We start from the raw sequence: 13,598 nt of genomic DNA on the forward strand, positions 1-13,598 counted from the left end.
AAAATCACCCTTAGGGCACAGATGAGAGTGAAGGACTTCACATTCTTAGCCATGGGGCAACAGCTGGGCTTCTTTATTTTTTTCTTTCTCTTTTTGTAGCGTTGTGTTTCTAGCAGGATGCTATTTTTCATCTATAGATTGTACCAGTATCTGTAGTGTAAGGCACTAACTTGGAAAGGAGGCAATAAGAGGCTGAATTTTTCTTAGCTGAGGATGGGGGGATTTCTGATATCAGTGCTGCTTGGGTGATAATCAAGCCAGCAGGATTTTATAGAGTTTGGATGCAGAATATTCTCGGAGCAGAAAATACAGGCCCCGTTTTGGCTGAGTGTTACTATTTAAATCAACAAGACAATTTAAAATAAGCCTTTCGTAGATTTTTTTTTTTTTTTTTTTTTTTCAGCCAGTTAAAACTAATGAAGTACAGAAGTGTCTTGCTAAAGTTATCCCATAGTGAGGGGAAGGCTCATTAAGTGGAAAGGTGGCTTTTGTTGACCTATCTATTGCTGTATGGCAAACATGTTTTTAGGGTTGGTGAGGGACGGTTTTGGATTTCCTAGTCTCCAATATTGCTGTGTACTTTGAGTACTCTTCATTATTTCCATCCTAGATGTTCTCAGCCTTTTGTTCTTTAAGTAATTGTCTTCTACTTCGTATAAGTAGTCTTCAATTAGTCCAATCTGCAATTATAAAGAAGCAGTGTCAGAAGCATGTCCCTTTCCCTCTATAAACACTTTAAAAACTTTTGCAATTAGTTTATTTCAAAACTAATTGTCATTGGAAAGAAAAATACATGAAGGCAATTGGCTGTAGTAGCGGTACCTGATTTCATAAATTTTTTTTTTTTTGTCCCTTTCTATTTGGATTCAATTACTTTACTGCTGTGGAATAGAGTCTTTCATTGAAATCTGTACATTGAAAACAGGAATTTATCACAACTCTGTCTTTAAATGGCATTGAAAAACAGCCACTTTAAAAGGAAGGGATGATGAGGAAATTAATCTCAGGCAAGTTTTTCTTGATAAGGAAAGAGAACAGAGGCTTCTGGCATTTATATGCCAAAAATCAACACATGGAGAAAAATGAGTATTCCACATTGCTGTGGCAAGAACCATTTTTCTATTAAGTCAAAATGAAATTCTGAATAAATATGTTTTCCTATGAATATAATACACTAGTGAGTACAGTAAAAGAATAGACGACTTTAGTGTCCCCCCAAAAATAAAAATGTAATTATTCTAATAAAGAGTACGTTCAGATAGTCACATCTTCCTTGCAGGGGTGATTTCAAAATAACCAAAAATATAGATTAATAGTACTACGTACAGGTATTCTGTAAATACCAGGCATTCATAATTTTATGGCTATCTCTCCACATACCTTACCTTTATTCATAACCTTTGTCAGCTTTTGCGATATGCAGCAGTTCTGTGAGGTGAAGATGAGTATAACTCAGTGTGAAGGGAGATGATTCTCAAGACCTAGACCCTATATAATGTGAGGATCTAAAGAATCAATCTTCCAATTGCATTTTAAGCTGATTTTTTTTTTTTTTTTTTTTTTTTTTTTAATCTATCATCTTGACATGCATTCAGTGGAGCGTTGCTTCTTTAGGCACAACGCGGAACTGTGAATTAATCTGAGCGTGGCTTCCTATTGTATTTATTCATATATTGAGCTGTTACTAAACTGCTCTTCAGCCCTGAAGTTGAAGCTGTCCTGTCTGCTCTGGCCATAGTTTGTGTTGGTGAGGGGTTTGCATGTGTGGGCGAAAGAAAAGGAAGAAGGCAGAAAAGTTTATGGACAATGACATCTGTCTCCCTGGGGTGTTGAGGGCACAGAAACACATTGGGGAGAGGAGCTCTGCCGCCTCCTCCCCACGAAGCTTGTAGGGGTGACATTTTCGGCTGATGGACTTCATGTAGCGCTGTGCATGATGCCATGGAAAAGAGTTTTCTACCATGCTGGTGAACCTCGATGGGCATTTGCCCATGGGCTTTTGCTCCTCTGTGCCTAAGAGGTCCGTTGTAACAGGAGCGCGGGAAGGCTGGGGCTCTCTGAAGACAGCCTCGTGGGCTGGCTCTGCTGTGACGTGCTCACCATATAAACTTGCAAAGGATTAGAGAAAGGAGTCATTACGCTAGGCTCATTTTAAAGAAGCTGAAATAAAAGCTTAGGAAATCATTGATCTGGCCAACAGCACACAGGAAGTCTCAGAAAAACTAATCACTTAGTGCTGAGCTTCAGTCCAGGGGCTTAGTCATATTAAAACCAACCACCAAACCTCCCAAATTAAAATGTCTACGTAACTTTCTTCTGTGGTTAAAAGTAATCTTGTCTATGTTGTGTTTGGATGAGCACAAAGGGTGGTAAGAGGAAGGGAAAAGGTCCCAGGTGATGGGTGGGTTGTGGGGTGAGGGCAAAAGGGGCACCAGAAAAGCCACAGTTTTTACAGCAGCTCCTTTAGGACCATCCCACAGTGCCTGCACTGCTGGTGATACCACCAGAAAGCCCCGGTGGAGTGATGTTCCTACCTTGAACCCTGGCTTGGCTGCTGTTGTGTGCTTTTCATATTCATAGAATCCCTGTCAGCTCCAGCCCCCAAAATAAGTTCTAATATGGCATATCAGGGGTGGAAATAATAGTTGCTTACATAATTGCAGTGTTACTGACACAGCTGATGAGCTGATGATGTTATTTGCAAGGCAGTGATGGCATTCACACCCTTGCTGACTTACAATTACACTGTATGCTCTGAGCCCTACCATGATTTAAATTACCATACAAACACAATGAAAACACAGTCTCTTTGTCTTGTCTCTTGACAAGATAAAGGAGGTTGTGGGGGGGGAGAATGGCTTAAAAAATCTCTTTTCAGTGGATGCAGTGTTCGGTAGTGCTTATTCATGGCTTTTCAGCTTGCACATTTCATTTTAAAAAAGTAAATTGGAAGCATTATGTTCTGCCTTTTTGCCTTGATTTAAAACCTCCCCGTGCCCGCTCTTGTGCTGTCGGACTGTGGTGAGCCACCTTCGGGGCGCTCATTGGGAAATGCAAATTTTGTAAATCAATAGCTTCACTATTTTTTTTCTCTCTTCTTTTCTTTCTTTTTTTTTTTTTTTTTTTTTTTTAGAAGGACATAGTTTGTAGCCAGCCCCAGTGTGATTAGTGTTAGAGCAAGAGCTATTGTAAGAAAATGGATTTTGGAAAAGATTTGTGACTTACTACCAAGCAAAGCAATAAGTAGCTACAGACTGATGCTAAGCCTGAGTCCCAGGGCTGTGTAGCTGAACCCTGCAGCTACGATACAGGTTAAAGCAGCGCTGAAGCCCAAGTGAAGAGCTCTGCAGGACTTGGTTCACAGCAGAGCCTTCACTCCTGGTGTTGCCAGTGATTCCCGGGGTTCGTTTTGAGCCCGATCCCAACCCACACAGAGATCAACAACGTTGGGTCAGCCCTTGGTACTATTTGTGCCTGGATTATGTTTCCCCACCTCTAACCCCGATCCACATTGTGTCCACGTGCGCCACAGCCTGTGCCTGGGAGCTGGTCAGCAGCATCGCATCCCATCTGCAGGGGCTGTGCTCAGCTCTTGGCAGCTGAACTTGCTGCTTGACACCTTGAAGTCAAGTCTCTTAAATACTCTCCTGAACTTACGAAACCATGCTTCTCCCATCTTTCCAGCTTTACAGTGTCTTAATAGTCTTTTTCTCAAGTGCCTGGTGACCTGAGAACTTATGAAGACAAATTGGGCTTCAACCTATTTTTAATCCTCCACTGCTATGACATTTTACTTTTAAGATATCCTGAGCGTTTGCCCCCCCGTTACTCCCAGCAGTGCAGTGGCAGCAATTCTACTTTGGATCAATGTCTACAGCCCTGGCCCAGCTTGAGGCTCCTTGGTACATGACTGCCCATGTATTCAAGTTCCTCCCATTTCTTCCTCATTAGTTCCTGATTTCAGGCTGCTCCTGACCCTATTTCTTTCACTGGATTTTTCTCTCTCTGCTTAGTCTAGCCCCTGTGATCAGCTGCAGGAAGCAGGAAAAAAAGGGAATGGACAGAATGAAGATCAAATGGAAAGAGGGAAGAAATAGAAAGAAAAGATGCCTTTAAAGCTAATGACGTGCTTATTCCACAGCACATCTGTGTGGTACCTATAGGTGCTTTGGGATCAAGCTAAGCAGAGAAGCGTAGGGGTCTGGGGACAGAAATCTGGAAACAAATCTGGTACTCAGAGTTTATTTTGTGCTCTTTATGTTAATATTGCATTTGTTTCACATTATCCCAAAATTCTCCTTTGTGCTTGAAATTCTTGCATTGATAATATTTTGTGGAAATTGCTGATTTGAGGAGGGACAAAAAGCAAGGGAATTAACTCCAAGAAAACACCTGGGTTTATGCAAGAGTACAGATATGTAATGTTGGCGTTTCAACTGTCTGCCCTCAGTTTTACACCCATGAGTCCAGGAAGGTACCTGGGGAATCAGAGCAATGGGTTAACTGGGTCTGCTTGCCTGCACTTAGGATGGAGAGATCTCTAGGCTGGTAGCTGAATGAAAACAAGGAACAGGAAAAGAAAAGCAAGCTTGTTTGGCCCACCTGGAGGAAGTGACACTGTTTTTTAATCAGAAGAATGAATGGGATGGATAAAACCTCTGCTCTCAGACCAAGAAGCTGCTGGCCTTGATGGCACAACCTTTGCTGTGTTGCTAAGCTGCAGCACAAAAGTATTTCTATTTTCTTTTTCTTGGGAAAATTAGCTGAATGAGTGAGGTTGTGTCTGCCTTTCCTCAGTGCCACACATCAAGGCATTTTTATTCTGACACGGAGTAAGTGAAAAGCATAATTAGAGCACCAGAAGTACCTGGATGGACTGACTGTAAGTCAATTAGCCTGCTCTGAATCCTGGTCCTGAGTTTGCTGGGAGAAGAAAATGATCTGTGGTCCACGTGAATACGGAGGTGATCACCTCGTTCTTAACTGAAATGGTTTTCCATCATTCTCTAAGTTTGGGCAGAATTGTAAACACCTGCTCTTGGTACACTTATCTAATACAGTTTATGTCTGTGATGAAAAGAGAGAGCAAGAAGCAATGCAACAGGATTAGCTGGAGGGGTGAACTGTAGAGGGTCTAATCAGGTGAGGCAAAATATATTTTCCCTTTGGTTTAGGATTTGATTTGGACCTACAGGCGTTATTGAAAATGACATTATATAGATCCACACAAAGATAAGGAACAATACAGACCTTGTTTGGAGCATGTAAAAATACTTCTAATCTTGCCCTTTTGTGCATGTTGTCCGGTGATAGATAAAGGGGAGAGACTTGCTGCTGTGAGAGTTCAGCCCTGCTCTCTGGATGCCATCCTGATTGATTCGCTGGTGTGAAGGGATATTTAAGCGGCACTGGCTGGCTGCAGCTCAATTACCATCATCGAAAGATTTCAGTGGAAGGGACCTCTGGAGGTCATCTAGACCAACCTCCTCTTCAAAGCAGAGCTTCATGGGAAGCTCACATCTCCTTTTCTGAAAAACTTAGTGCATTTCTGGTAACTTGCCTGGATACATCTGGCTTTGCCCTGAAATACCACAACATAAGTATATTCTTCGCCCTTCCTATGCACTCACTGGGATAAGCCGTCCCACGTGCTGTTCCTAATTACGTGATGTGTACCAGCTACGATGGGGGAACACTGTGATACTATCCATCATTCAGTGTGGTTTTGTCCAAGTCCTGATGGGTCACAGAAGTCATGAAACTTGTCAACCTTTGCTGCAAGGGGGCCGTTCCAAGGAACAGATGTCCATGTTCAATGGCTTACTAACTGCAAGACAACGGAAGCTTCGCAGCTTATCCAGAAATGGGGGAGCTATTCTTATCATAAGCTAACTTGAAAACACATGTGTCTTTCTTAAAAGATCAGCATGAATTTAAACCCAAATGCAAAATACCAGTTATAGTACCTGCTAAGGAGTTTAGAATGAAATGAGAAAGAGTTAAGATCCCACAAAGACAAACTCCTGTAGGAAAAAAAAATTTGTTTAGAAAAAAATGTAGATGGATAAGCAGCAAGCAGACCCTGTAAACTGTAAAATCATAAAAGTATGTCTTGCATGGGTGCATGTGTGTGCATTGTCCTATAATGCCTAAACATCCTAAATCCCAGTACAGATCAGGGGAGTCACTCTCAAATAAGAAACAGGTCCTTCTGAAAATATATGCAGCTATAAATAACATGTAAAAGCAAAAAGGATCTTCTGGCATACAGAATCTATTTTTATTACTTGAGAGCTATTAGTAATAGAAGGCAAATGAGCTGCCTTTAAACATGAAGTACCTCTCAACATTTTCTTTTGTCTCCCAGAGCTACTTGCTAAAGCACTCTTTGGAGCGAATATACCAAAGAAACAGTACTTGAAGGGTCTACGAGTAAGCAGGGATGGCTGTATAGAGCACAGAGGAAAAGCTTGAGAAAAGCTACTGATATTTTAATAAAAATTACATCCCAGTCTGTACCTTCCATTAAGCTCAGTTAGAACAAAGGTTGCTCAGTATCTGGGGAAAAAAAAAAATCAGGATTTTACTGTTTGTGTGTTAAGTGAAGAGCATTTGAGCTGCTATGGCTGCTTTTGGAAGGGGTTTGCAGAGTAGCACACGATCTGAAATGCCACGGGCAGGCCAATGTCTCTTCCCTACATTTGTCTGGCAATGTAACCCCCCTGACTGCGCAACTCTTGCCTTGGACCCATCCGCTTCTAGAAACGTTCATAGCTTCACACGCCAGTGCCGAAGATAAATATGTTGTCCCTCACGCTCCATTTCTGTGTTTTCATATGCCTGGTTTGTACTCGCTGCCTTTCTTTAAAGAAACAAGTCTGACAGACAGCTCCATAGCTCATTTCCATTGTAAAGGAGTAAGTTCAGTGAAACACTGAAAGCCGGTGTTTGCCAGTAGGCTCTTAGCACTCTAACAAAGCTAAAAGCAGGTAGAAAAAAAGACTGTTTGTTGATGAGGAACTGAATAAAAAGAATATTGATGCTGGTAATGACTTACACTTATTAACTACCTTACAACTTAGACAGTCCTTTTACACTTTATAAGCTCTCTTGAAATCACTGTCCGGTGCAGTGTTTACTACGAGCAGTCTTATCGACTCGTGCTATTTTTCACAGCGGTAACAATACCTGGTAGCAAGTGTTTATAGGGCTGGAGACCTCTTCTGGTAGAGGGCAGCAGGTAAGCAGACTGCTCATTTATAACTGACAGCATGATTAGCAAGGGCTGGGGAAATGTTTATCTAAATCCTTACGTGGGGATTATTAACGTCCAGAATTGCCTGTGATTTAACTGCCAGGCAGCTACAACCAGATACATTATTCCAGTGTTCAGGACATTTACTGCACAGTTTGCTGTGCTTAAAATTATTCCAGTGACTTATCATACCATATAGCTTGGTGGAATAGACCAAAGCCTTTCTCATCACAAAACACTCATTCCCCATAGCATTAGCAGTGTTTTGTTGTAGCTGTGATGGACTGAGCATTTATGGGTATAGATGATATCTTAGACCAACTGATTTAACTGGAAAAAAACATGCTTTTATGTACAGAAACTTTCCTTCTGGTGTGGAACAGCAAACTTGAAACTTCCCAAGTCTGCTTCAGACTTGAATAAAACCTTGTATGCCCGAAAGCTCATTGTTCCTTAGTAGTGAGAATCTTTGTTTTTATATTGCAATGCTGGTCTAGCTGTGATGCGGAGGTATAGCTGTTTACTGTTTATAGCTGTGGTCACTAAATAGCTCGGGTTTATATTAAATGCTGGTGTCTGGAAGGTGGGAAATGGGTAGGATGCAATTGCTTCTTCCACTGTAGCTGAGGGCTATGTAGACATCTTGCTGGGGTACCTTTTCTTCTCTTGTATGCAAGACACAAAGAATCAGGAGACTCACAAGGGCAGAAATTGATTTTAGGGACCAGGAGCATTGATAAACTGCTGAAATCCCACTGACACCTCTCTCTTTCACAGAGCTCTCTGAATGCTGTCACACTTTTATTGTCCCTACAGTGGGGCTGAACCTATTAATGGGACTCTTTGGTTGCCTATATTTCTTTTGTACTGCCTCAGATTCAGTGGGGCAGATCTCATTTTCTGCTCGTGTACTCTCCTAACTTCCTCTGCCTGCTCTGAAAACTTCATTCAGTGCCAGGTTAGAAACTTATTGTCCCTCTCGAAGCTGTTGCTGATTCTCAGTTAATCCTTTCCAGAATGTCTTAATCCATTTTTTTCTAATCTTAGCATGAAGCCAGTCTTTGGTCAACTCAAACAAAAATTTTTGTAGTTCTACCTGGTTGCTCTGCTCTTAGTTTCCTTCATTCTCGGTCTACCTGAATCAGTGCCACTAATACTATTTTCCTTTTGCATTTGCACTTTTCTGACTTCATTACACATTATACGTTACACATTAGACTTCCACTCCTCTTTCAGAAAATGTGTTCCCATCCTTTGCTTTCCCTTTTCACGATGGGTCCATGCGTTCATGAAACGCGTGGCTGCGTCACAGCCCCCCGAAGAGAACAAACCAGGAACCAGTTTCCTTTTTATTAATTCAGGAATAGACAAGTTTGAGTCAAAAGGGTGCACCAAAATGCAACAACTTTTGAAGCTTGTGTGCTTTGAGAACAAGTGCAGTTCCTGGTGGCTGTGGCATGGGCTTGGGTGACTTTACCAGACGTTACAAAGTCACATACATCAAATAACTGTCGTACTAGTCAGAACAATACTATTCAGCAACACGTCCGCTTTCCATCAACATACTATGAATCTCCCTCCTTGCTCCTCTGGATGACCAAAACCCTAGCAAGTGTGTGGCCCTTTTCCATGGCTTGATTTTCAATTAAGAGATAATGTCAGTGGAAGAGCACAGTTCATCAGATAGTGTTCCCCTGCTGTTGCAGGAGTCAGAGATGTAGTAAACAGAGGTCAACTGCTGAAAATCTGTGTGCCTGACTAAAAGATTATATAATACGTTAGGCTAATTTTACTTCATTTCATATTCACATATATTAGTGCAGCTTTTGTTATATACTTATCCTTATGTAAGTTACATCTGTTCTTTTATTCACTCATCCATGTTTGCTCTGCTTTCAGATTTATGAAACAGGCATTCCACTGAGCTCAGCAAATGATGGGCATAATAACTTATCTAAATTGCAAAGTATGTGATGCCCTTGAGGTAAACTCAGATGTGAAGGTTTTATGAAGTGTCTCACATGTGGAAGCGTAGGAAAGTGTTTATTTGCCAACTCCTGTCTCTCCTTTGACTGTTCAAATGATGTTAAGAGGATCCTATGAAACTGCTATGAAAGCCTAGGGGCTAAATGGAGGAGAGAGTTAGAACTGCATTATTATCTTCATGGGGGAAGCAGAGCCTTACTGGCACTTGCACTTATATGGCTCTCCTCTCTTTGGATGTCAAAAGTTTCTGGTTGATAGGTTCTAAACTATCTATTTATTTAACAAAATGCCTCTCAATGTAACAAGATTGTGAGGCTTTATTAATGAATTTATTCTTATGAGACAGGGAAGTAATCACTTTTTATTTCTTTTTCTCTTACAAGACTGCAGGAAACAAAGGCCCTATAAAGGAAAGGGGGAGCCTTCCTGCCATTTCATGTATCTGAGATACTCTAAACCCCACTGCCAGTCTGTAGCTGCTATAAAGTCCTGTAATGACCATGCAGAGACCTGGTTCCCTGAGTTACTCAGGATCAAGCTTTACTGCTAGTCCTGGGATTCATGTTCACATCAGGTCTCAACAAAGAAGCTAGTCGATAATGGCCAGACCTTGTGTTATGGTAGTCCCCATCTGCTTAAGACCCAGTAGCTGGAGCAAGTCTTGTGGGACTGAGTTGAATTATTAGATTAGTTCCCTTCAATCTATTTTGGAAGTTTCCTGTTCATTACTGCTGAGCCTTGTGTATCAGAGGTCATTGATTAAAGCACTGGGCTAAATCAGTTTCGTTAAAATAATAAATTGAAATTGAATTTGAATTTAAAAGAGAATTTACACTTTAAAATCCGGTAAGCAAAAATACATTTCTACCTCTGTTCACTGGTGAAGACTTAAGCCTCTTTAAAAGAGAGGGTTTGATGCTCTTTCCCATAATGTTTCCTACTGACGACTTTAAGTGACCTTCCCATTCATAAGGATCGCTTCAGAGAAGTCCATTCTCATGTAATGCTGATGGTGTGACATTTAAGTACCTTCATAACGCAAGCTATAACACAATTTGGACAGAGACAATAATAATAATAATAAAAAATCCTAAGCCCTAGTATGATGTATTGAATCCTCTGTAAACCTAGCAGTTTGTTTGGGAATTTCTGACAAAATTAAAAGGAAGGGAGGTCGTAAAAAAAATTTTTTAGGAATGCCCATGTTCCTGAATTAGACTGGGACTCAGTGACTCTGTTAATTGCTTGAAAAGTCTTAGACCCAGGTGTCTGTTTCCCCACAACGATAATACAAAGCTTATATTTTATCCAGGGGGGCTGCAAGGAAAAGTGTCAGTAAAATCCTGAAGAATAGGGATTTGGGGAGACTGACCCAGCCTGGTTTCCCTGCCTCTGAGGCATTCTTCAGGGATATCTAGTACGTGGGTAAAGCCTCTGTAGAAGGGTAGTTCTTAATCTCCCAAAGTAATCTTGGCTGCCCTGTGTCAGCTCTCCCTGGGACTGGAGAGTCCATACCTTGGTAAGACTGAGAAAGGTATCTTCCGTGCAGGGATGTTCCCTTTTCTCCAGCTAATTATGAGGTCATTTTTCATCTCTATGTATTTAAAGCTTCCAAAAATAATTAGCCTATTTGATATATTAGTTTGCTTAAAACGATAAATTTGTCAGTGAATTGGACGAGCAGCATAGCACCCAAAACACTGCACGTATATTACTACTTTGTCAGTCCTGTGAATTCAGAATTGCCCAGATTAATTCCAAACTAATTTGATAAGCCCTCCACTGTGACAAAAGGAAAAGCGTTTGTGTGTCAGGCTTTGTGCCCTTCTATGTCGGATTTCAGCCTGAATGAATTTTTTATGGCTGACTCTAGAATATAAAACTCTGAAAACTGGTTTGTGATGGCAATTCTGACAGACCCTTTAACCAGTTGGAAAATAGGCACTGCTATAATTCTGCTGCATTAGAGAAAATTTTTGAGTGCTTTCATTAGGTGCAACAGCTGTTTCTATTGCAAAAGCCAAACTTCATTGGTGGTAGTGTAGCTGTCAGCTTTCCAGAGTTTCGCGTTTATAGCTGATTGTATAAACTCCTTTATGTTCTTTTTTTGGCTTTCCAATATATGTAAATTAATTCAATAGCAAAAATACAAATAACTACCTTGTAACTAGACCTGTGTGAAGGTTCTCTGTAGGCTCCTACAATCAGTGTCAATGATGAGCGAACTGAGAAATACCAAACTTTTCAAAATGGTTCTAGCACAAGTGACAGGTGGTAAGCCACACCACATCAATTTTTAATCATCAGATTTAATCCTCCTTCTTAGTGATGTGTTCTGTAACCTAGCGTAACATTCTGAATTAGAGCTGATTTAAAAAAACAAAAAAACCACCCCACAAATGAACAAAAAAATCGAACAAAAAAGCTTCCAAGCTTCCCGAGTGTTTTCCTGTCTTCTCTAAAGAGAATTTTTTCCTGAGAACATACTGAATATGCTGAAATTAAATTTTGGAAAAGAAAGTAAAGCAGAAGAGAAATATTTGATGATGCTTTTCATTTATTTGCTCTGATATATATATATATATATATATATATAAAAATATTTTTGTATTATGAGAGAAACAGTTATGCTTGGAACAAGATGCCTCAAAGCAAATAGTTATCTGAGTTGTCAAAAATGAAATGCAAAACTGTGTTCAGAATGCAAACAAATGTTGAAGCACCAAGTTTCAAAATGGCAGAGAGCAGATTTTCATGGATTCAGTAAATTTTATTCCCTAGTACTGAATTATGCACAGATTCATGTGGCATAGTATGGGATACCGGTCCACTTTTAAATGTTAGCTTGATTTCTGTTAAGATTACACTGAAAGTAAATTATTCAAAGAAGTATAAAGGATGCGCGTACATACATACATATGAATACACTGAGAGAAAATACTTTACTGAATTTGCTATGAAATATTAGCCACTCTCTGTTGAAATATGCGGAAACTTTTTGGTACCACCACCAAACTTCTAATGAGCCTTTAATAAATATTTAGGTATCTGTGTACTTCGCCTCACTTTTAGCTGTGATCCTTTCTCGGCAGCCTCTGAACTGTGGGTGTTCAGAGTTGTGAAAGTCACACTGGTAATTCAAGCACCTAACTGTGGATTAAAATCCTCAATTTTGAAAAAACTTCAGAAAACTCTCTTTGATATTTAAGTCTATTATCTGAAAATGGGGAGGGTAAGTGCTGGGGAAAAGATTAGTTGTAAACACATCACTGATGCTTTGCATTCATCTAGTTATCGATGTTTACTATATGTGGCAGGAAATATGCATGTAATTGTATAAATATATATCATTCGTATCATACGTAGAGTTTGTATTGCAAAAGATTCTCATACGCTCTGTAGGCAGGTGTGAGAGATTTGGAGACTATTCTGGCGCGACATAAAAGTGGCATGAATATTTATCTTTTGTTTTGCCTCGCAAGTGTTTGAAAGAGATGAAACCTAGTCTGTCTATAATTTGGGGAATTTTGGTTTTGGTTGCTTTCTGAAAGCATTCTGTACTTGGAAAACTTTATTAAGAGCCGCTGATCTGAAAGCTGACTGAGGCAATCCTCAGACTTTCTCTCAGAGCAGAGGCCTTCAGAAATTTTAATTCAAATCTCTTGGAAATATGGACTCTGAAAAATACCTTGTCCCTCCACCCCTGTGATTTCTTTCAGACATCTCTGTCTTATTTGCTTATCCTGGTTACACTGACTCAGTGAAGCCAGGGTTTGGATTTTCAGCATCTTGCCTGAGATCTCTCTGGAAACTCTAAATCCCAGAGGGGGACAACTTCAAGTCCCAACAGTGCAGAAGTTCAAATCCTCTGTTCTCCTGCCTCCCACCACAGATGCAGCCCAGAGTGTGTGTGAGTCTGTCTGGGATCTGACAGACCCATAAGACAGAGTGGGAGCAGTGCGTTGAACCATTAGTAACATCTTCCCTTCCTGGCGATGCGTTGCTATCCTTTTCCCCAGCAGTGGTTGAAGGTTGATGGTATTGAATGCCCAGAGCTGTGATTTGCTCTGGTTTGAAAGACTTTATAAAAATGTAAGATACTCCTATTAAATCCCAGCCTGACCTATTATTCATTACATCGGGTCAGATTCATCTGTACAGAGAACCAATACAAGACTCCCCGTATTTCACAAATCCTTTAAGAATTAAATTGACCAGTTGCTGTGCAGAGACTCCAGAAAAGGCATTTACATGTCTTTTACATCTCACATCACCAAAGCTTCATCTGAGCTCCACTAAGGGACCTAATTTGTTGAACTGAATTTTATTCCCTAACACCTGTCTCTTATACAAGGTC

At 40.5% G+C, this 13,598-nt stretch overlaps 1 protein-coding gene across 1 annotated transcript in view; it reads right to left on the reverse strand.

Annotated features, from left to right (window-relative positions):
- Positions 1-500: 500 nt before the first annotated feature.
- SPATA16 (spermatogenesis associated 16) overlaps positions 501-13,598 on the reverse strand; it is a 97,690-nt gene continuing 84,592 nt past the window's right edge. The window contains 1 exon segment of the mRNA XM_026854959.1: positions 501-680. Within this exon segment, the coding sequence (XP_026710760.1) occupies positions 501-680 (180 nt within the window).

Source organism: Athene cunicularia (genome assembly GCF_003259725.1).
Source record: "Athene cunicularia isolate RWA chromosome 9 unlocalized genomic scaffold, athCun1 chr9_part1, whole genome shotgun sequence".
Classification (NCBI taxonomy): domain Eukaryota; kingdom Metazoa; phylum Chordata; class Aves; order Strigiformes; family Strigidae; genus Athene; species Athene cunicularia.